The sequence below is a fragment of the Helicoverpa zea genome, chromosome 28 (assembly GCF_022581195.2).
Source record: "Helicoverpa zea isolate HzStark_Cry1AcR chromosome 28, ilHelZeax1.1, whole genome shotgun sequence".
Lineage (NCBI taxonomy): Eukaryota > Metazoa > Arthropoda > Insecta > Lepidoptera > Noctuidae > Helicoverpa > Helicoverpa zea.
In genome coordinates this window covers 6,040,156-6,063,790 of record NC_061479.1, presented here as the reverse complement: position 1 = coordinate 6,063,790, position 23,635 = coordinate 6,040,156, and the positions used below count along the sequence as shown (strand labels likewise).

The 23,635-nt window shown below is 36.4% G+C and overlaps 1 protein-coding gene across 1 annotated transcript in view; it reads left to right on the top strand.

Moving 5' to 3' along the window:
* The first annotated feature begins 5,827 nt into the window (after positions 1-5,827).
* The window catches only part of LOC124643860 (scavenger receptor class B member 1), a 64,319-nt gene continuing 46,511 nt past the window's right edge, over positions 5,828-23,635 (top strand). Inside the window, exon 1 of the mRNA XM_047182979.1 lies at positions 5,828-6,049. Coding sequence (XP_047038935.1) covers positions 5,932-6,049 — 118 coding nt within the window. The 5' untranslated portion in view covers positions 5,828-5,931. The remainder of the gene's footprint in view (positions 6,050-23,635) is intronic.

Genomic DNA, 23,635 nt, shown 5'->3' with positions numbered 1-23,635 from the left:
TATTTCCAAAATAATTATTTAAATTATTGAAAGAGATACTAACGTGTTAACATACATTATTAAGGTCATGCAAGTACTGTCCCAAAAGTAGCTGAACAACATAAGCGTCAAAAGTACATTAACACACGGCAACATTAAAAATATACTTTGTTAACCTAATTTTGTATTTACTGCTGTTTAGTGACTTTTGATACAATGATGTTCAGCGACATTTGGATTGATGGTGTACAGCGACTTTAGGAATACTAGTGCACAGATACTTTTGAAATACTCGTGTTTAACGACTTTTGTAAGTTTCTGGTGTACAGTCTATTTTGTTTCCTAGTTGCGACTATAACTTATGGCATTTTATTGTGAACAGGTGTTTTGTCATGTTGATTCTGTTCATCGACTTTTGGTGCTGACTGTACATCATAAAAACTTTTACTAATTTCAAAGCACTTGTAAAACCATTGTTTTACATTACAATTAAATAGTAGGCCTGTGAATATCTTACCGTAGTTAATTTAAATTTCACACTCCATAGTTATCTGGGTAACTAGTTCAAATTAAAACATTAGGTCAATGAACTTAAGAAGTCGTGACTAAGTCTCTCCGGTGGTGATTGTCGTCCCATCGCGCTATGAGAGTGAAGGAATAGTGAGTGCACCTGTGTCCAAGCAAATGTGCCTGCACTATAATATATCCTCCTGATCTCCTTATATGAGAACAGCCACCGCGGTCGACAATCGGAATGGAGCCCTGGACGCAATTATTTATGATATTATGTTATGGCAATGTAAACTCTCTCACTTGGAGAGGCCTATGTCCAGCAGTGGACTGCGATAGGCTGATGATGATGATGAATGTAAAGTCCGCCACTCTGAAACGATTTTTATTTTGGTATAAATAAAAATTGTCCCTAGCCTAAAAGGTCATTCGTAATTTTTAATCCGGTTGCGGGAAAAGATCTTTCAGGACGCGGTTGGAAGTGCGGGATCTAGCTAGTCCAAGAATAAACAACTCTTTTCCCTTCACAGTTTCACAGTAAAATAACGGAACCGATTTAATGAAATTTCGCAAAGAACGTTAGTCTATCTATAAACCACTACTAACTGGTTTCAGTCTCATCTCGGAGGAACTTCTTCCCGTAAACGGACAAAATATAGCCTATGTTACTCGGGAAGAGTGTAGTTTTCCAACAGTGAAAGAATTTTGTCAAATCGTTTCAGTAGTTTCAAAAAAATATTTCGTCTTTAAGTAGGTAGCTCCTTGTGGCACACTGGTACTCAGCTGCATCCCGTTAGACTGGAAGCCGACCCCAACATAGTTGGGAAAAGGTTCGAGAGGTACCTAATGTTCTCCTAACTATCTATAGTTAAGTACTAAGCATTAGTATTTCCTCTTTACTATATTAGGAGGTAGTTATGACAAGATGAGCAAAAACCGAAGAAAAGGCCTAGTATAAACAATAAACATAGCTACGCAACGTGTTTAAGCATCATTGCATGCGTCTGCGCATTTTGGTCAAGGATCCACGCTAGCCTCCGATTGGTCCGCCCAGCGTTCCATATTTGAACGTACTCATAACGGTTTTTTACAATTATTTGAGGTTTTTTTGTAATATCTGGTTTATGGTTGACTTTGGGTTATTGTGAAATTGTCGTAGGCTTACGATAAACTGTAGGTTGAACATCCTTGGCAGTCGTTACGGGTAGTCAGAAGTCGGACACTAGTCTTACCTAGGGATATTGGGTTGCCCGGGTAACAGGGTTGAGGAGGTCAGATAGGCAGTTGCTCCTTGTGGCACACTGGTACTCAGCTGCTTGCGTTTAGACTGGAAGCCGACCCCAACATAGTTGGGAAAAGGCTTGAGAGCTGATGATGATGAAGTCACAATTTACTGTCACATTTCACTGATACTGAAACAGCTGAATCGACTTCAATGAAGTTTGTAAAGAACAATAAAACCTTGGGTTTTCCCAGGTATGTATGTAATAGGTAATATAAAAAACTTAACAATGTAATGTAAGGCATCTTATTAAGTTTAATTGGTAATAATAATTTATTGCTATAAGTAATCTATAATGGCTAATACATAAATTATAATCTATAGATACCTACTTTATAATGGCGTCCACGGCCGATTTCAGCCACGGCGGCTGTTCTCATTTAAGGAGATCAGCCAGCTGCGCAGAAGATATTATAGTGCATTTGCTTGGACACAGGTGCACTCACTATTCCTTCACTCTCATAACCCGATGGGACGGCAATCCGACACGACCGGAAAGAGATCAGGCGCAGGACCGACATTGACGTGCTCTCCGATGCACGGGTGAATCAATCACCAACTTCCAGACAACGGGCTGCTTTGTGAAAGTTCAAGAAAACCCACAAAGCTATTTCGGCCCGACCCGGGAGTCGAACCCGAGACCTCGAGAGCAGTAGCCGCGCTTGCGACCACTAGACCATCGAGGCAGTCAACCTACTTCATACAATAAAGAGAATCATTATTTTGTTTGTACCCTAAACGCTCCGAAACTACTGAACCGATTTGACAAAATCTTTCACTGTTGGAAAGCTACACTCTTCCCGAATAACATAGGCTATATTTTATCCCGGTACGGGCAATAGTTCCCACGGGACGCGGGATTTCAGCCCGATTTCGGGAATGCAACCCGAGACCTCATGCACAGCAGTCTACTTATGACAACGAGGGAGTTTACTATACTTAAAATACTAACCAAAATACGATAAAATGCAACTTAGTTGAAAGAAGATCATTAACACTGTTACGTACTATATTGCTGTCTCGCTCTACTGCACTTTGAATCATAAATACGTTTCAGATTTTAGGTAACATTCTTACATAACGATTGCATATTGCATTGTAGCTAAAAATCTTTGCCGAATTAACTGGCTTGGAAAATGAAATAAAATACTCACTTTTACTCTGTGTAATTGGATAAAAAAACTGTGCTTTTTAAGTATTTTTTTCTCTGTAAGATTGCAAAACAATCGCATGGATGTTTGTTGCTCTTTCACGCTAAAACTATTGAATGGATTTTTATGAAACTTGGTTGTAATATAGCTTATATATTAGTTTAAGATATAGGCTAATTTTTAACCATGTGCGGTAAGTTGTTCCTTAGGGACGCGGGTGAAACTGGAGGTGGAAGCTAGTCTACTCTAATATAATAAAAAGGAAACATGTTTTCACTGTTGGAAAGCTACGCTTTTCCCGAGTAACATAGGCTATATTTTATCCCGGTACGGGCTGTAGTTCCCACGGGACACGGGTTGAAATTGCAGGCGGAAGGTAGTTGTCAATAAGTTAAAGATGTTTGCTAATAAGATGTTTTTTTTTTGTCTTTACAAAACAAGTTATTAAACAAATTATGCATTTAGGAAATGCTCGTTATTTTGACATTGCAAATGTATGTGCCATTTATTTATTTGCATAAATTAAAATGTATCGAAGGAAAAGGATTTTATTTAATGATAATATAATGATGTTTTAATTTATTTGCAATTTAAGTGTTAATTGCATCATTAATTTAAAAAAAGCTACGGGTCTGTCAAGATAAAAATAGTTTAAAATAGTAAAACGAAAAAAAATTAGAAAAATCTGTATTTTCAATTTTTCCTTCCAATATACGGTTTTCTCCGAATGCTACTCAGAAGCAGTCGTTACAATTCCACGTCAGAGGCCCTCGGGTAGATTTAAGAAAACTCTGACACGAGGGCTTGTTAGGTGATTAAACCTGCAGCTCACTCGATAAGAAAATGAAGACGGTTTGTTTCAAAACTTTTAATTTGAAAATTCATATAAACACAGTTCAATAGAAAAGAGCTCTTAGGAAACTGCCAGAAACAGCTTGATATTTGATTTCTTGTTCCATGCCATAGACACAGGTCATAGACAAGTAATTTTCCATCCTTGACGTCAAAATAACTATTAGATATTATAAACTAATACGTAATTGTAATATCATAAATCAATAGCCAATTTGTTAGTTTTTAAATTAAAAATATTATATTATGAAAAAAATAACGATCTACGTCTACATATAACTAGTTAATTGGTATATCATAAAATACTTTAAATATGTGTTTACGTTTAAAGTTCCTATTATAATAAAATACCCTGACTTCGCCTGCAATTACAACAATATAATTTTATGTCACACTAGCCGTCTTCCCGCAGTTTCACCCGCGTGCCGTGGGAACTACTGCCCGTACCGGCATAAAATATAGCCTATGTTACTCGGGAAGAGTGTAGCTTTCCAACAGTGAAAGAATTTTTCAAATTGGTTCAGTAGTTTAGGAAATTAATTTACGCAAAATTCAAGCTTATTACGTTCTAAGGACCGATTGACGGCCACAGCGGCTGTTCTCATGTAAGGAGATCAGCCAGCTGCGCAGGACATATTATAGTGCACTCACTATTCCTTCACTCTCATGGCGCGATGCGACGACAATCCGACACCACCGGAGAGAGATCACAAACAGGACTGACCCGAAGCGGTTTAAAAGGAATTTTTGAACTTTTAATTTACGAGTTTACAAGATTGACAGTATGACATACAGACATATGTTTCATGTAGTAATTTTCTTACGTTTACCGATATGAAATTAATATTCACAGCATATAATCTAAGTAAATTATTGTACTTGTCAATATATTGACATTGGCTTCTAGATTCTTAACGGGCGTTTTTGTACGAAGACAATTTTATTCGGCAAAAAATGACCGTGATATTTTTATAGAGCAAAATACGTCAAAGGATAGTTTTTAAGTTTTTTTTTTCTAATAAATCTACGATAAATAATATTTTTATCAACCGGTTTCCATGCGTCAATGATTATGTCATTTCAGTCATAATAATTTGTTTTGACGTTTATTTTTCTAGGTATACCTTTATAAAAGTCAGTATTAAATAGTTGTAAAATTGTTGAGTCATAGTTATTGAATAAATTATACAATGTTTTTCATTTTATTAGTTTTCTTAATTAATAATTATATTTTTAAATAGGTTTTTCTTGCAGTTTCACCTAAATTATTAAGTCAATACTTAGGTAGCTTTTCCATATGTTAAAAATATTTTGGTCCGATTTTAATCCAAATTTTTTAATTTATTTTTATAGGGTTGCAACGAGTGACTGCCTACCCGACCTCCTCAACCCAGTTACCCGGGTAACCCAATACCACTTGGAAAGACTGGTTGTCAGACATACTGGCTTCTGACTACCCGTAACGACTGCCAAAGATGTTCAAATGGCAGCCTATATTTTGCAAATTCATGACGAATATGAAGTGTTTCCTTACAAACTTCTTGTGAACTAAATGTAAGATAAAACAGATAAGATACTTGATAAGTAGAATATATAGCATCAATAAGAAATTCCATAGTAAGCCGTCACTGTGACGCTCACAAATGTATCTCGTGGTGTACTCGCTGTAGCAAACAGTAACACATTGCGCACGAACATTTCTAACATGTCCGCGAAACTGTAGTACCTATCTATACATTTTTTGTTCGCGAAAATGTTGGTAGAATTTTGCCATAGTATAGATAAATAGCAATTACATAGGTATAGCATGGTAATGTCGGTCGTGCTTGTGATCTCTCGCCGTTGGTGTCGGATTGTCGTCCCATCGCGCTATGAGAGTGAAGGAATAGTGAGTGCACACCTGTGTCCAAGCAAATGCTTGTGCACTATAATATGTCCTGCGCAGCTGGCTGATCTCCTTATATGAGAACAGTCGCCATGGTCGACAATTGGCTAGGAGGACATCATAGATATAGCGGAGAACTTTGCCTTATTTTATGTAGTGGGTAATTGTACTAACTGTCAATATCTTTTTTCAGATCACCCTACACATGTAGAACACACCCGTGACCTCGAGACCTCACGACCTCTCGAACCCGCGACCCCGAGCTTGCCAAAATGACGCGCCTAACAGTTACCCAGACGGCCAGGAATAGGCTGTTCGGATTGGCCCCCCCGAATGACAGGCGGGTTCCACTCAGTATGCTGATTTCTCAGCAGAAAAGATTGAGTTGTGGTGAGTGATATTTTTTTATATACTTTATCTCGCAGCTGGCAAAAATCGAGCGTTTATGCGCTACATATTCTGAGCGCCAACAATCTGTTTTTCTGTTTTATATAATTTAATTGAGCTGAACTCTGAACATCAGACATTTTACAGGACGTGTGCGTCTCAGTGTGTTCTATTTTTTTAGCAGACTTGGACATACAATTTATACCGAGAGATGTGAATTGTTTACGTGTAACAACGCCTGTGCAAACTTATCTGTGTCGTTCAGGAAATCGAGCAGAAAATCTGCCAGTGTGGAAAGGCTGTAAGGCCTAAGTTCACCGACATTATAAACATCAGTTTTCTTCAAACAACTGTTTACTATGTTTATTTATTTTACGTCCAATTTCAAGGTAAAGATTTGCAAGAATTTATGTTTTCAGGGAATTTGGGTCTTAGGCGACAGGCGATTTTGACTTTGATAATATTCAATCAATTATGTCAATAAAAATAATGCAAATGGGGCGTTAGGTGGTTTATCAATCGGTCTATTACCGATTAAATACATAGACCTTTGTAATGTGCGTACTACCATTCATCTTCATACTGATTTCTTGAGCCCAATCAAACTATCGACCGACTAAAAGTTTGCTGTGTGTGGTCACTTCAAACTTGTAGGGCTGCCATCCGTCCGGGTTTCCCTGGATTTGTCCTCGTTTGGAGGCCGTCCGGGGGCCGTCCGGGCGGGGTTTCAAGAAGTGTCCGGGGAAAACCCGGACACTATTCATGTAAGGAAGCACCTCATTGATTTAGTATGTTAATAGTAAATGGATTACAAATTAGGTATTATTTTCTTTAAAAAAAATCGTACTCGTTCGGAAAAAAAATGCGATTTACGCCAAATGTCCGGGTTTTTTTTAATTTTTGTCCGGGTTCGGCAAAATTCGAGATGGCAGCCCTAAACTTGTAGGTACAAGTTACTGTCCGTCAAAACTATTCGTTTCTCGTTTATTCATAGGAACCGGGCTTAATATGCACGCGTGTCATTTTATGCCAAATCACGAGTCTTCAAGGAGACAACCTTAGGAAAATAATTATAGAGTGACCGACAAAACGCCTTGTCGTAATAAATGCTAGTTATGACATCTCACTCCATGCTGTCATGGAGAACAAAATGACTAGCGGAGATGTCATCATACTACGAGCCTTCTTTCCCAACTATGTTGGGGTCGGCTTCCAGTCTAACCGGATGTAGCTGAGTACCAGTGTGACACAAGGAGCGACTGCCCTATCTGACCTCCTCAACCCAGTTACCTGGGCAACCCAATACCCCTTGGTTAGACTGGTGTCAGACTTACTGGCTTCTGACGACCCGTAACGACTGCCAAGGATGTTCATTGACAGCTGGGACCTACAGTTTAACGCCATCCGAATCACAGTCATTGGTGTCTAAGATATACTTAGAAAGTACATACAAATACAAAAGTTAATGATTTAGGAGATGTCATAACGCAAAAGCTCCTAAGAAAGTAGCGCGACAACATGCGGGTGTTCGGGGGACGAGGAACGTTACTAGCTCCGCCCTTACACGCCTTCTATGGGACCAAAAATTTTCAAAATAAAATCACCAAGCAATCAAGACTAATCTTTGTTAGATTTTGATTTGACAAGGAACCCGAACGTCTCGTTAGTTCTAGTAACTGATCACGCCTACCGTTCATTGCTCGACCTACAAGAAGGCACCTGACCTACCTTCCTTATAATATCTCCGCTGTTTTCTTCCTCCGTGATTTCTATTGATGTTTTCTAGTACAAACTTTTTACTACGTATTTAGATATTTTAGTGCTGGCTACCAGTTCTGTGTTCCAGCACTGTCGTCCAGAGCTGTCTTTCAGTACTAGCTTCTAGGACTGTCTTTCAGTAATGACTTGAATTTCAGTACAAGAGTCTAGTACCTACAAGGTACTTTCTATAAATTGTAATGTATCTATAACTTGAACAAGCTTTAATAAGTAAACTAGCATTTTCCCGCATCTGGATAAACTGATATAAAACTGTCTCCAGAATCTCACCTTTTTCTTAACCAAAGTTCACCTAAATTGATTAAGTTATTTACCAATAAAAGCGCACTAAATAAAATATATAAATATAGACCGGATTAGGAAGTTAAAAACAAGCACCCATCTCAATAACAGCCTTGGACATACACTTAACTTTCCCAGATGCATTATAATTAATAAATAATTAATCAGTCGAATATATTAGCCTCGATCATTTCCTGAAAACATATGCAAGGTAAACCTTCATGCTTAGCTTTAAATATTGCTTAACTTAAATCACTTGACTCTATTCATCATCTGCCTAGCCTTTTCCCAACTATGTCGGGGTCGGCTTCCAGTTTAAATGGAGGCAGCTGATTACCAGTGTGCCACAAGGAGCGACTGCCTATCTGACCTCCTCAACCCAGTTACCCGGGCAATCCAATACTCTTTTAAGACAGGTTGTCAGACTTTCTGGCTTCTGATTATCCGTAGCGACTGCCAAAGATGTTGAAATGACAGCCAGGACTTACAGTTTATCGTGCCTTCCGAAACCGGGTTTAGGAGCTGAGATAATCAGTCGCTCCTTGTGGCACACTGGTACTCAGCTGCATCCAGTTAGACTGGAAGACGACCCCAACACAGTTGGGAAAAGGCTAGGCAGATGATGATAAGTAAAACGGCTCGTTTCTTATAGGAACAGAGCAGAAACCGGTGACTTTAAACGACTTTGAAAATTGAGACAAAAAAATATGACATTAAGTTATTTTGAAATGTTCAGAAGAAATTAATTAACATATGTAGCTACGTAGGTAAATAGAATTTGTTAATTAGCTAAGCAAAAATAATGAGACATGAAGACAAAAGTTTTTGCTACTTACAAAACTCGTTTATTTCGATATTTATTTTAAAAAGTGTCCAACTAGTTTTTTTTTTTGTGTTTTTAACAAGCTAGTTTTTTTTTTTCAATCATATGATAACTTCGATTTTTTCTCGAATTTTTAGGCGGCTTACTGTAAATAGTTTCATCTGAAATTTTAATGAAACAAAAATCTCATATTCTTTATTTGTTAATATGTCAAGACCAGAACAAATGAAAATACTTAGCTATCCCCAGAACAGTCAAAATCAAACCCTTTACAGCTTCTCTGTTATCGGATAAAAACTCATACTTAGATACAAGAACAGTGTCTAGATTTGACTACAAGCCAGCACTTTAAAATCCTGAATGCTAGTACTAAGATATAAATCGCAATCAACAAAGTAGACATTCAATCAAATGGCTAGTCTGTTGACCGAACGCCACCATTTAATCACTTCAATCTAAACTGATTTCAACCACCATAAACTTTGGCGCTTCCTTGCCCTAGTACTCTGCTTACCTATTCCCGAGGAGTATAGTCCGTGTATAACCTCGAATAAATGAAATATAGTCCGTATAGTAGCGATTTGTGCAATTTTTCCTTACAACACTGCCATCCGATTTTCGTAATAATGACCAATGGTGCAAGTTATAAGAAAATATAAAATTTCTATATAAATATTATTACCACAGTGAAAACGTAGGATAATAGTTTTTTTAAGGAAATAATGACCGTTTATTTGTCACCGATAGCTAACGTTATCAGTTTTTCTTAAAACAAGTGTTTACCTTGAATATTGAACGGGAGAATTTACTCACTCATATGTATACTTGAACTTTCCAGATTATTTATATGATTGCTTGAACGAGATAACCCCGGAATTAGTGGTCTCTTCTGAAATAATTTGTTCAATACATATTTTTTATTTCAATACGTATTTTTTTCTATACCTATATCCAGATAGAATTCTTTCTAAAACGAATTCATTTGTCCTTTCTTTATTTAAATTTTCTTTAGTATATTCGCACGAATGTTGTTAAGGCGACGAATTGGTCAACAATAATTCCATAACCGGCACGCGCATCTAAGGCGCCAAAAGGGGTCGGAGCATCTGAGCGGGGCGAGGATAACAATACGCGCGCTAGCTTATAACTAAAAGTCGTAAGCGACAAAATGGTTTTGTAATTTTATTATTTTGAAATGATAATTTGATAAAAATTCCTTCTACAATTTTAAAGAGTATGTATATACTCAACTACTAAAAAAGTTAAGAGGCTTAAATCGGTCCCGTTTGCCCATAATATGTGAATCTCTTTTTAAAAAGAGGTATGTTTGATATATTTTTCTCTGTTATAAAAGTTACCTAATCATGTTTTGACGTCTAACAAAATAAGGTTTATATCATGAACTTTCAGGTAACCAAGTTGTATTTTGATCCGTTTTGTATTTACTGAGAAAAATTGAGATCCTTGGCGCCAAAAATTCCAGTTCGTCCTCTTAATTATTCGTGGGTGAAAATCGGACTTCTTACTAGTTTCTGAGAACGTACAAACAAACAAACTCTTTAGCTTTATATTATAAGTATAGATTAATAAGTTATGCAAAAATGAAACACACGAATATAAAACGCACGTCATTAAATAATAATTTTAATTATTCAACGCAATAGGTATGCAAATACAGCACTTTTAATGTCGGTTGCAAGAATTATAAAATTTGCAAAAATTTAAAACAACTAGTTGCTACTAATTTTAGCTCATTTATAGGTCAACAAATTATTTAAAGAAAATTGCAAAAATATTGTAATTTTTATCTCTGGCCGGTTTTTAATGGTACTTATATTAAAAACTGCATTTTTGTAATGAATATCCTACTTCCTAACTAATATTTTCCAATCTAAGTGAAATCAGACACTGAAAAGTCTGACATCTAGTTTAACCAACTCGAGATATCGGTTTGGGAGTGCTATTATATAGATGTCAGATCTATAGACAGTCTGACGATTTAACTACCACGTAAAGACGGCTAAATTATGTTCAAATGACTTCCGAAATACAGAAGAAATCATGTCATAGACGGACCCATCGTTGGCTATCAGCGTCAAGCGTTGCTTAACCTTTTGATCAAGTTCTCCTGATTTGATTGACAATCATATACTTAAACTTAACATAATGAAACGCGAGTTTTTATGTATCTTTCATAATAGAAAGTAAAAAATGTATTTTGATGAAACCTAGTAGCATTTATAACTAGAAAGAAAGAAGAAAGAAAGAAAAACCATTTTATTTAACACACAAATGACGCAGAAAACAAAACACACAAATACAAACAAATATAACAATGGACAAAACAAACAGTGAAACAAAAAAGAAAAGCGCTGCAGCTGCGTCACTTATGCGTGAACTGCCTCATGTTTAGTTATATCATAATAAAATATAGGCAAATTTCATTCCGGGTACGGGAAGCAGTTCTTTCAGGACCCACGTGAAACTTGCGCAAGTTAGTATTTTATAAATGGCGACTATAAAATCGCTACACGCTTATATCTCACACCAATAATGAGTGAACACGCGAAATGCAACGCTAGCTACTTACAGTTGGTAATGCTTAGAATTAACATCCACTACACATTACTCGCTCTAAACCGCAGCATACGATGATTATTATGATTTTCCAAGTTTTAGCGCAAGAAATATAAGACAAGTTGGGTTTTAGAAGGTTTTAAACAACTTCAATAGTTTTAAACTTTTAACTTAATTTTTGGTCGGCTGATAGGGCTCATAAATTAGACACAAAGATGAGATGAGGAGGCGGTTTCGGACGGACTGAAAACTACGATTGGAATCAAGATTTTCTTTTAAAAAAATTACCAACCTTCGGATCAACTGCCGGCCAACTGTTTACTCTGCAGTCCTCTAAGAGTATTCTCAAATTCGCCTGGATTAGTAGTCATGCTTATTTAAGGAGGAGGCAATGTCAGGCCTTAATGTCTAGGTTTCCTCGAGATTTCTTCCTTCACCTTTGGTGTCTAAGATGCTCTTAGAAAGTACTTATAACTTACATCGCTACATAGAATCAGCCAAAATGGCTAATCAAACATAGTCAAAGTATTTTTTTTTAATTTGAATAGGCCTATAAGAGCTCTTTCGAAACGTCAAGCTAGTTGCACGGCTAAAAAGAGTGGGTCTAATAGAGACGAACCGGCAAGAAACTCCATGGACAATCTTGAAAAAAAAAGGAAAGATGATTTACAATTTCATATTATGTTTAGTTACTGTCAACTAATAACTTAAACTCAAAATATTTAATTAAGGTATAATGAGATCAGTAGCCTTAACACAAACAGTTCAAAGTTAAAATATTACTTTATAAGTAACTCGAGTAAGGACGTATAAGTTACTAGTAATTAGAGCGAATTAAATGCGTGATTACTGTTAAAGTTAACCCAAGTGGTTAATCTTATATTTAACGCAATTTATCGTTTGATTATTTCTTAAGTATTTAAGTGGAGTTTAATCTGATTTTATTATAAGGGACTGAATTCAATTTAACATTTAATAGCTAATCTGCGTAGCCTTTTCTCAACTATGTTGAGGTCGGCTTCCAGTGTAACTAAATGCAGCTGAGTACCAGTGTGCCACATGGAGTGACTACCTATCTGATCTCCTCAACCCAGTTACCCGGGTTTACCCAATACCCCTAAGTTAGACTGGTGTCAGACTTTCTGGCTTCTGAATACCCGTAACGACTGGCAAAGATGTTTAAATGACAGCCGGGACACCAAAATAATATGCCTCAAGAAACTATAATAGGCACAAAATTATATAAAAATTAAAATTCTTATTATTAAAAATAACTGGGGTTTTTAAGATATTTAGAAAATCATAATAATTTAACCTTTCAAATGATTTTGTAAATTGTAATCGATAAGGAAAACTAAAACGGGTATTTTTATTGATTTAAAAAAAAAGTTGTATTTTGTTAAAATTTAATTTTATCGATACTTAAACTTATAATTCAATTTTGACAGTTAAACTGGTTCCTAATCAATTTGACAATGACATTCAACGCATCGGACGTTATTTTAATATGTCAAATTATATCTTACACTAATGTAACAATTATGTAAAATATATTGATACATATTAGCTAAAAAAGGGTAATTAAATGTCTAAATATATAGGCACTAGAAAAAACTAGACTTTTGGCTTCTAGAACTAAGTGATTAAGCTTAAATTTATAACTTCCTTTTTGAAAAATAATGTTTAAAAATTGATGATTTTATTTTAATGTATTTATATTTGACTCGGTATCAAAGATGACTAAATAATTATTAGGTATGTAATTATTTACCACGGTTGAACTACTTACTTCCCAGGGTAAAATATAGCCAGATCAACTTCGCTAATAACATAGCCTTCTATTGGCAAAAGAATTTTCAAAACTGGTTCAGTAGATTAAGAGTTCACCTCATACAAACTCACAAACTTTACATAGTTACCTCTATATAGCAAGCACTAACAACTGACAGCGTTTTCATCTTCATGCCGTGAAAACTACTCCTCGCACCTGGAAACATAAAAAGTATTCTACAGCCTTTCGCGATAAATGTCGAAGCCAAAATCAAAATCAAAAAGCCTGAAACAATTTTTCAAAACCCCCCAGTAGTTCCCAAGATCAGCGTAAGACAAACTAACTCTTCATATTCAAAACATTAGTGTGAAAAAACCGACCCAGTGCGAGTCGGACGACGGGTTCCGTACCATTATTTATAAAATGGACAAAAAACACGTTTGTTGTATAGGAGCCTCCCAAAATATTTATTTTATTTGTTGTTATAGCGGCAACAGAAATACATCATCTGTGAAAATTTCAACCCTCTCACTATCACGGTTCATGAGATACAGCCTGGTAATAGAAGCACGGACGTTTTACCCTTTTGGTACGGAACCCTAAAAACAATCATATTACATTGCACATAGTTTTTTAAGCTGACTCAACTTAATACTGTAGTGTAATTGATATTGAATAACGTTCACAAAAACGTGGGTTTAGCAAAAACTAAGGTCGTTGACCCGACCTACATTGCTATATGTATATGTATATTCAATAGTTCAAATTTTGAAAGTAATTCTGTCTATATGTCTGACTATTATTGATGAAATCTGGGTATGGAGATAAGAATGACCTCGGAAAAAGAATTTTATAAAATGAATTTTATATTAAGTGGGTCGTTATAGATTGACTGCCTCGTTGGTCTAGTGGTCGCAAGCGCGGCTGCTGTGCTCGAGGTCTCGGGTTCGATTCCCGGGTCGGGCCGAAATCGCATTGCGGGTTTTCTTAAACTTTCACAAAACAGCCCGTAGTCTGGAAGTTGGTGATTGATTCACCCGTGCATCGGCGAGCACGTAAATGCCGGACCTGCGCCTGATCTCTCTCCGGTGGTGTCGGATTGTCGTCCCATGGGGTTATGAGAGTGAAGGAATAGGGAGTGCACCTGTGTCCAAGCAAATTTGCCCAAAGTATAATATGTCCTGCGCAGCTGGCTGATCTCCTTGAAATGAGAACAGCCGCCGTGGCCGAAATCGGCCGTGGACGCCATTATATATTAAGTGGGTAAAGCACCAACCTCTCAAGTATGAGTGTACGGGTACGATTCCAGATTAGGCAAGTACCAATGCAACGTTTTTGAGTTTGTATGTAGGTTCTAAGTATATCTTGGACACCAATGACTGTGTTTCGGATGGCACGTTAAACTGTAGGTGCCGGCTGTCATTGAACATCCTTGGCAGTCGTTACGGGTAGTCAGAAGCCAGTAACTCTAACAACCAGTTTTGCCTATAGGAATCGTGTAACCTCGAAACCAGATTAGTTGCTAGGCACATTTTACCCTACCCGTCTTGCCAAGGGGTATTGGGTGGGTTGACTGGGTTGAGGAGGTCAGATAGACAGTCGCTCCTTGTAAAACACTGGTACTCAGCTACATACATTAGACTTAGGTTAGACAACATAGTTGGGAAAAGGCTAGGCAGATGATGATTTCGAGACAAATAACCCAATAACTGTACCAAAATTTCACCTAAATGCATTCAGTATTTACTTGATAAGACACAGACAAACTTTCACATTTCTATAACACAGTTTACTAGGTTAATATAAACAACATATACTTCAAATCAATTTAGCTTACGACAAACCGATATGCTAGCCACAATAACCGATCAGTTTCTCAATACAAACCGCATCGAAATCGGGTCAGCCGTTGTTGAGAACGCTGTCATATCCGGCGTTTGGACTAACGAACGTTTAAGGTCGTGTTATGAAGGTAATAATATAATAGTTTACTTGATGAAAAGGTTGTTTTTTATTGTTTTAAGAAAAGGAATATAAACCTTTTTAAACAAAAATAAACCGGCCAAATGCAAGTCCGAATCGCACAAAGGGTTCCGTTTCCAACCGTTTCCGTACCATGATTTAGAAAATGAGCAAAAAATCAAGTTTGTTGTATGGGAGCCCCCCAAAATATTTATTTCATTCTAGTTTTCAGTATTTGTTGTTATAGCGGCAACAGAAATACATCATCTGTGAATTTAAACTCTCTAACTATCACGGTTCATGAGATACAGCCTGGCGACAGACGGACGGACGGACGGACAGAGGAGCGAAAACAATAGGGTCCCGTTTTACCCTTCAGGTACGGAACCCTAAAAAACTACTATCTCTTGTACACACTGGTTTCTCGCAGTTTCACTCGCGTTCCGTAGAAACTACTTCAGTTATACTAATAAAATATACAAAAGAAAAAGAGAAAGACAAAGAAAAAATAAAATACGTTAAAATAAAAATTTCAAACAAAGTAAATAGAACAAAAATGTGTGAGAATTAGAACGCCATATAAGAGTCAGTCATTACAAACAACTGACATTCTCCCTTGAAAACTGACAGCTGTCCAAGCATTCGATACTCCTAACTTGATCTCTGCTTTACACATGATGTTGTAAATTATGAAATCGAAAAATGACTCCTGTGGCCAAACCACTGAATGGATAATAAGGTTAATTTTTTTAACAATTCGCCGTAGAATATCATAGAGTATATGTGATAGGATTTAATGTGATTAGGTACGACACACCCGGTATATCTTGGACACCAATGGCTGATAAAAAGGTGAAGGAAAACATCTTGAGGAAACCTGGACTTTAAATTCTGAAATTAACAATCTGCCTTGAGCGCTCGAAGTGATGAAAGTCCATACCTTCTGTGTATCAGAAGAGGTCTATGCCCTGTAGAACGATAAAAAGACTGATTACCTACATCCATATTTTTTGCTAAAATGCTCGTAAAGTTTATAAACTTAATAAAAGTTGACATAACGCGATTTGTTTTAGAACAACTTTGGAAAAAAAATCTGCAAATTGTCTAGTCGGCCGTGCTGCACGTGACCATAGATATTAAAAGACACGTGACTAAGTCTTGAAACTTTATGTTTAGAAATTTGTTACATTTCCTAGATAACCAAAAATTATCTATACTTATATTATAAAGCTGAAGAGTTTGTTTGTTTGTTTGAACGCGCTAATCTCAGGAACTACTGGTCCGATTTGAAAAATTCTTTCAGTATTAGATAGCCCATTTATCGAGGAAGGTTATAGGCTACTTTTTATCCGGGTTCGCGCCGAGGTTCCCACGGGATGCGGGTGAAACCGCTGGCACGAGCTAGTCAGAAATAGCACATCATCATCTCCCGAGCCTTTTCCCAACTATGTTGGGGTCGGCTTCCAGTCTAACCGGATGCAGCTGAGTACCAGTGTGCCACAAGGAGCGACTGCCTATCTGACCACCTAAACCCAGTTACCCGGGAAACCCAATACCCCTTAGTAAGACTGGTGTCAGACTTACTGCTGCTTCTGCCCGTAACGACTGCCAAGGATGTTCAATGACAGCCGGGACCTGTAGTTTAACGTGCCATCCGAAACACAGTCATTGGAAATGTCACAGATGATGATTAATAACTTAAAAAACATTACCCTCCTTCTTTGGCAGTCGGGTAAAAACGAAAAACAAACTTAGGTGCACTCTTGCTACTGAAATCCTTGTGGACCAAATATTATAATGGCGTCCTTAGGAGATCAGCCAGCTGCGCAGGACATATGATAGTGCACGCACATTTGCTTGGACACAGGTGCACTCACTATTCCTTCACTCGCATAGCGCGATGCGACGACAATCCGACACCACCGCAGAGAGATCACAAGCAAAGAAATAATAGTATCTGAAATCAATTATCATAACATTGGCGTGTAATTGCTTAAATGTCTCTTTATGTCATAACTATGTCAATTGATTTTAATTCTTATTTCAATGATCTTAAAGTCAATATAAGCTTGACTGCTAAAAAATACTCCTGCATTTTAGCACATTGAAAAAAAAAAACTTCAATGATCAAAAGTCACGTGTTCTCGCTATATGCGTTATAATTTTTTTCCCGGAACTGAAAACATTAGAAATTAAACTCCAGTTTCTTTACTGCAAAAGTTAATTTTATTAATGCAGTTAACCTTAGCAGGTCAAAACGTGTTGGTTTAAAAAAATATGCGTTCAATCACCGGCAGAAGTATATAATATAGAGTAATTTTTGTGTGTGTGAGTTTGTTTATTGCGGTTTTAGTGTGAAATTGCTTTAACGATTTGGGTGAAATCTGGTGTGGAGGTAGATTGGAATTTAGAGATTGATATGGGTTTTTTAATTGGGTTTTTGTGGCATTGTATCTAAGCATTAACTTATTTCAATGGAGTTTTTTTTACAAGTTTCATCAAAATCCCTTTGGTAGTTTTTGGGTGAGAGTGCAAAAAATATCCATAGATACAAACATTTGCACTTTTTTAAGTAGTTTTTTTTTGTAATTCAGTTTACAAAGGTTTTGGTACTAAATTACTTACGTAAAAACATTGCGAAATATTTTTCAGACTTTGTACCATATTATAGTCATTACCAAAGTACAAAAGTTACTTACAGGTCATTTTAAATTAAGTAAAACGTTTGCCAGACAATTAGCTTAACTGCGCAAGGTTTAATATTTCAGTGGTTAAAAAGTTATTTATTATTTAACTACTGACTTACAGGCTTATTATTGTAAAAAATTTAAACAAAAATATGCGGACGAAAAGATAACTTCTTTCTTGAAAATTTGATTAAAAAGTATTAAAACTACCTATGTATTATGTGACTTTTTCAAATGTAAGGACCTATAACAGGCGTTCAGACTCGTACCTCCCGTAGGTACCCAGATATACATAATTATACACACAAAAATAAACTAAAACAAAAATTATCTATGTCCTTTTCAAGCTCTAGACTATCTGTGTACCAAATATAATTGAAATTGTTTCAGTAGTTTTAGCGTAAAAGTAAAAAAAAACAGGAGAATAGAGCAACGTTCGAATTTATAACATTTGTTTGGATAGTAAGAATCTGCTGTAGATATATTTTTGTACAATGTAGAAGGTTGTCATAGTATTGGCATGTAATGAGGAGGGATGATACGCATGCAACAAAGTGTGTGCTAAGTATGAATGTAGATGGATGGAGAGGAAGAGGAAGACCTCAGAAAAGATGGATGGATTGCCTGAAAGATAACATGAATAGGAAGGGAGTGAGTGTCAGTATGACAAGTGACAGGGAAAATGGAAGAGGATGACATATTGCGCCGACCTCAAGTAAAATTGGAACAGGGCAGGAGGAAGAAGAAGATATTTTTGTACAATGTAGTCCAAAAAATCCATTTGTTTTTAATGCTTACCAAGAAAATATATTGATTCATAACGATTCGGGTCAACTGAACCAAGGTAAGGTTATGTAAGTGCCCTCACTTAGTAACATAGTTAACTTGTTATGTTCGTTTACATAACAACTCAAGTTCAAATACTTAGTACCTTGAAATGTCGACTGTGAATTATATTTTTTTATTACATAACTTGAGAAACGCCCTGACTTTGCCTGTAAATATCACGTTTTATTTCAAACTAGCCGTTTTCCCGCGGTTTCACCAGCGTCCCGTGGGAACTACTGCCTGTACCGGGATAAAATATAGCCTATGTTACTCGGGAAGAGTGTAGCTTTCCAACAGTGAATTTTTTCATATCAGTTCAGTAATTTCGGAGCCTTAAATGTACAAACAATTAAAGAAATATTTCCTCTTTATTGTCTTAGTATGGTGTTTTATTGTAGGTGCTCCTAGGTATAAAATGAAAAATATCATTTCTTATTAAATTAGACCAGTAGTTTCTGATTTAAAAACTTTCAAAAATATAGTATCTGATAGCTATTAACAGGTTATGTCAAATAATTTTGCCTCCCTGAAATCAGCCATTTGAAACCAGTTATTTTTTAAGAAGTTTTATTTATTTCAAATGTTTACTTTGTACATTATATATAAAAAAAAAACTAAATCTATATTTACATAAAAAAAGAAAACTTAAAACTAATAAAGGGCGTCAAAAAATTGATCCTCATCGCTGTCACCCGGCATTGCCACGTTGAAGGGGTTGGGCGAAATATGTATGGTTATTTTTGATAAAAGTGTGCGTATGTATATCGTTACATAACTTGCGTAAATATTTAAAACATCGCGATAAAAATTGATTTCACATCATTTCGAAAACGCTTAAAGTTATGAGGGCCAAGCTAATATTTATATAATATTCACATTTACATACTTCTTAGTTAAATAACTCTATCAAATATGTGTCAAGGTCACGTCTAAATAAGTATATAAGAAGCTTAAGTTAAGCCCTTCCTGAATATATAATGTTTTATGTAAAATTCTTCTATATACTTCCTATAAAATCATCTTCTTATCGTGTGCACAGAATGTATGTGAGGGGTCTCCAGGTTACCCCAGCGGGGCCCAGCAGGGCCAAGGCCTGCCGGGGCTGCGGGTTGTTCGAAAGAGATACCGCGGCCCTGGTACACAAAAGGCCTATGACGGAACACGACGGTTTTTAGTCAGTAAGAGTCTGACACTCCCTCTCCGCTGCTAACCCACAGCGGGAGGAGTCATTTGATGATTTTTGAAGTCGGAAAAAAAAGGGGTCTCCAGGTTGGACAAAGTGAGGAATGAGTATAAAATAAAATGAAATTGAAAACTATCTGAGTCCGACTAACATACAATTTTAGTAGTAATTATATATGAAAATTTGGCTGTCACGTCATTGGCACTCGGTACGGTTAGTCAGAAGCCAGTAAGTCTGGCACCAGCCTAACTTAGGGGTATTGTGTTGCCCGGGTAACTGGGTTGACGAGGTCAGGTAGGCAGTCGCTCCTTGTAAACACTGGTACTCAACTGCATATGGTTAGACTGGAAGCCGACCCATAGTTGGGAAAAGGCTCGGCAGATAATGATGAGATATAATTAAATCAGACGTAAATAAAAATAGGCAGATTAGGTACCTACATAATATACTTATATAAGCCCTTCCTATATATACAATACTTAATTATGCATAACTCTTGTAATTATGCTTCCTATAAGAATAGGAAATATAAGTTTATTGTCAAAACTTCGAATTTAAATATTGGTTTACGTAAATAAAGGTTCTTGGTTCTTGACATTGAGATAAATGACAAAGAAAACCCGGAAAAATGCCTATCATCTTATTGGATTCACATTTTAAAAGATCCAAACCATGGATAATTTGGATTGTACTAAGAACAGTTTTCGTAGTCATCAAATTACTTCTCCCGCTGTGGGTGCAGCGTGAGGGAGTGTCAGACTCTTACTGACTAAAACCCACCATGTTCCTTCTTAAGCCCTTTATGTACCAGCGCCGCGGTAACTCTGGTAATAATGCTTCGTCGTAATGCTTCAAAATATTAGAGTACCTTATTTCGGATTACATTTGAATTGTAAGAACTAAATCAATTTAAGTCATCCACTTCGGCGGCGGCTGTTCTCATATAAAGAGATCAGCCAGCTGCGCAGGACATATTATAGTGCTCGCACATTTGCTTGGACACAGGTGCACTCACTATTCCTTCACTCTCATAGCGCGATGGGACAATCAGACACCACCGGAGAGAGATCAGGCGCAGGACTTACGTGCTCTCCGATCGTCTACGCCCACATAATAGATAAATTAACGGAACTTTATAACGATATAACCAAGTTCAATGGCAACTTATCACTTTATCATAACAGGACGTTAACTTTTATTTAATTGTTTATATTTATTGTAAATTTCTAATCGTTAAAACGGATACTCTATTGATAAACGGACTTTTATTGATTGAGAAAGCGGAGATGTGATTGTCCTTTTAACGGACTGTGGAGGTAGAGGTTATGATTTTTGGTACTGTTAATTGCTGTTAATTTATGGCGTGCACTTGGAGAGGCCTATGTCCAGCAGTGGACTGCTATAGGCTGATGATGATGATGCTGTTAATTTTAAAGTATCTTGAGTTTTTTTTAAGTTGTAATAGATTCGATATTTTTTTTTATGTTTTTTAAAAGATGATCTACTTATTATGCAAAATGTTGGTAAAACTGGATCAGATGTTTTGATGTGAAAGTATAAAAGACACAGACGTACTTTCAAATATGTATATTCTTGAGATATTCAGGTGTGACTGAATAAATTACATTATTTTCAAAAATATACATATCTAAATTTTTCAAAGTTTTTAGAGATATTAAAAAATATATCCATTTATTTCAGGTTTAAATCAATATTTATTATTTTATTATTTATTTATTTATCTACATACATTTACCATTACAGGTTACCCCAATGCGATAAATGCGCCTTAATTACATATAAATTATTTATACTAAAATCTATCTATTTATCTACTATCTATAACTAATAATAAATAATGCATTTCTTGTGAATTCACTCGCAGAACAATAAAATAGGTCCGTTTCACTCGCTATGAGATTGAGCATGCGGAGTGCACGCGTCAGCGGCGCGGCGCCTCCCTTAACAGGTTAGTCCGAGCGCGCGGCACCACTAGCAGCGGCGGCCGCCGCCGGCGCCACACGTACCTGTCCGGCACACACAGACCCAACTGGCCGAGAACGACTGCATTATGCACCTTGCCTCTCAATAATTGAAATATATATGAGGTCAGTGCCAGATCTCTCCTCACCCTTAACTCGTTGTATCCCACCATACCCAGAATAAATAGGATGGGATACATCAACGGGTAAAATGGATATACTCCATAGTACCGCATATATAAATATCTAATAAATTTATTTTGAACCTTCTCCAGCATGAGACTATATTTAGCTTCATGTGGGGCCCAGATGACTGCATTACACTCTAACTGGCTCCTCACCAATGCATTATATAGTGCTATAATGGCTTTCACATTTGTGAATCCTGGGACCGTACGAAGTACAAACCCCAAATTTCTATAAGCCTTTTTACAGCTACGTATGATGTGGTCACGAAAAGTCAGACTGGTGTTAAATTCTACTCCTAAATCCTTGACTACTGCGACCCGTTCCAAAGGCAGCCCGTCAATGTAGTAGGTATGTAAAATGGGCTTGTGTGCGCGGGAAAAAGTGAGGGAAAATAAGTATGCAATTTAAAAAATAATATCCAAAAATGGTCACCCATCCAAAACCAACCTTAACACACACAGCTTAACCTCGCAAATCTAATTAGCACATCTATTAAAAAACTATTAAACTAATGTACTACTTAGAAATAAATAAAATGAATTTTGAACATAAACTTTATATTTAAATAAGTATTGCACACAATATATTGAGTTATATACAAGTAAAGTATACAATATGTTTTTGTACATAAATATACATAATTATAATGTAAGGCTAGGTCCCGTTGAAAGCGATTTCTACCACGTTGTAAGAGTGTTAGCAAAATGAAAGTGAACATATGAAAGTTTACCTTAAATCTGTCTAGCAGTTTTAAATACTCAGGTACAAAAAGAAAGAACTCGTCTCATATAGTAGCTTATATTTAACAGTATTTTTTGTAAGTATAACTTTGTAGTACGATTAAAAGTCATGAAATGAATTAAATCAATTGTCACCTTACAGAACATAATTTGTTTGTTTTATCTGCGCAATTCTCAGGAACTAATGGTCTAATATAAAAAAAAAAAAACAATTTCAATGTAAGATAGTCATACCCACCTCGGAAAAATTTCAGGTCAAAAGTAGTTTAAGTTAAAGCCATTAGGCTAGCTATACAGGAATTCATCGATAAATATTTTTTCTTTCCTACTTTTCTTGTTATAGATTTTATCGTACTATGTATTTTTTACTAGTAAAACGCTAACATTAGCACAACATCCTAAAACAAGTTATCTGTTGTAAGACACCATTACTTCACGCAAATGTATTTATTTAGTATGCATTGACATATTTTATTAATACGCTTTAGTAATACAAGAATAATATATTAAGTTCTCATCTTAAATAATAATAATGGGCATGGCCGATCTTCGGCCACGGCGGCTGATCTCTTTAAAAAGATCAGCCAGTTCCGCAGGACATATTATAGTGCACAAGCATTTGCTTGGACACAGGTGCACTCACTATTCCTTCACTCTCTGCGCGCGATGCGACGGCAATCCGACACCACCGGAGAGAGATCACAAACAGGATTGACATCAACGTGCTCTCCGATGCACTCAAATAATATCACCTTTTATGCAGCTGAGTTATAACTAAAAGTCGTA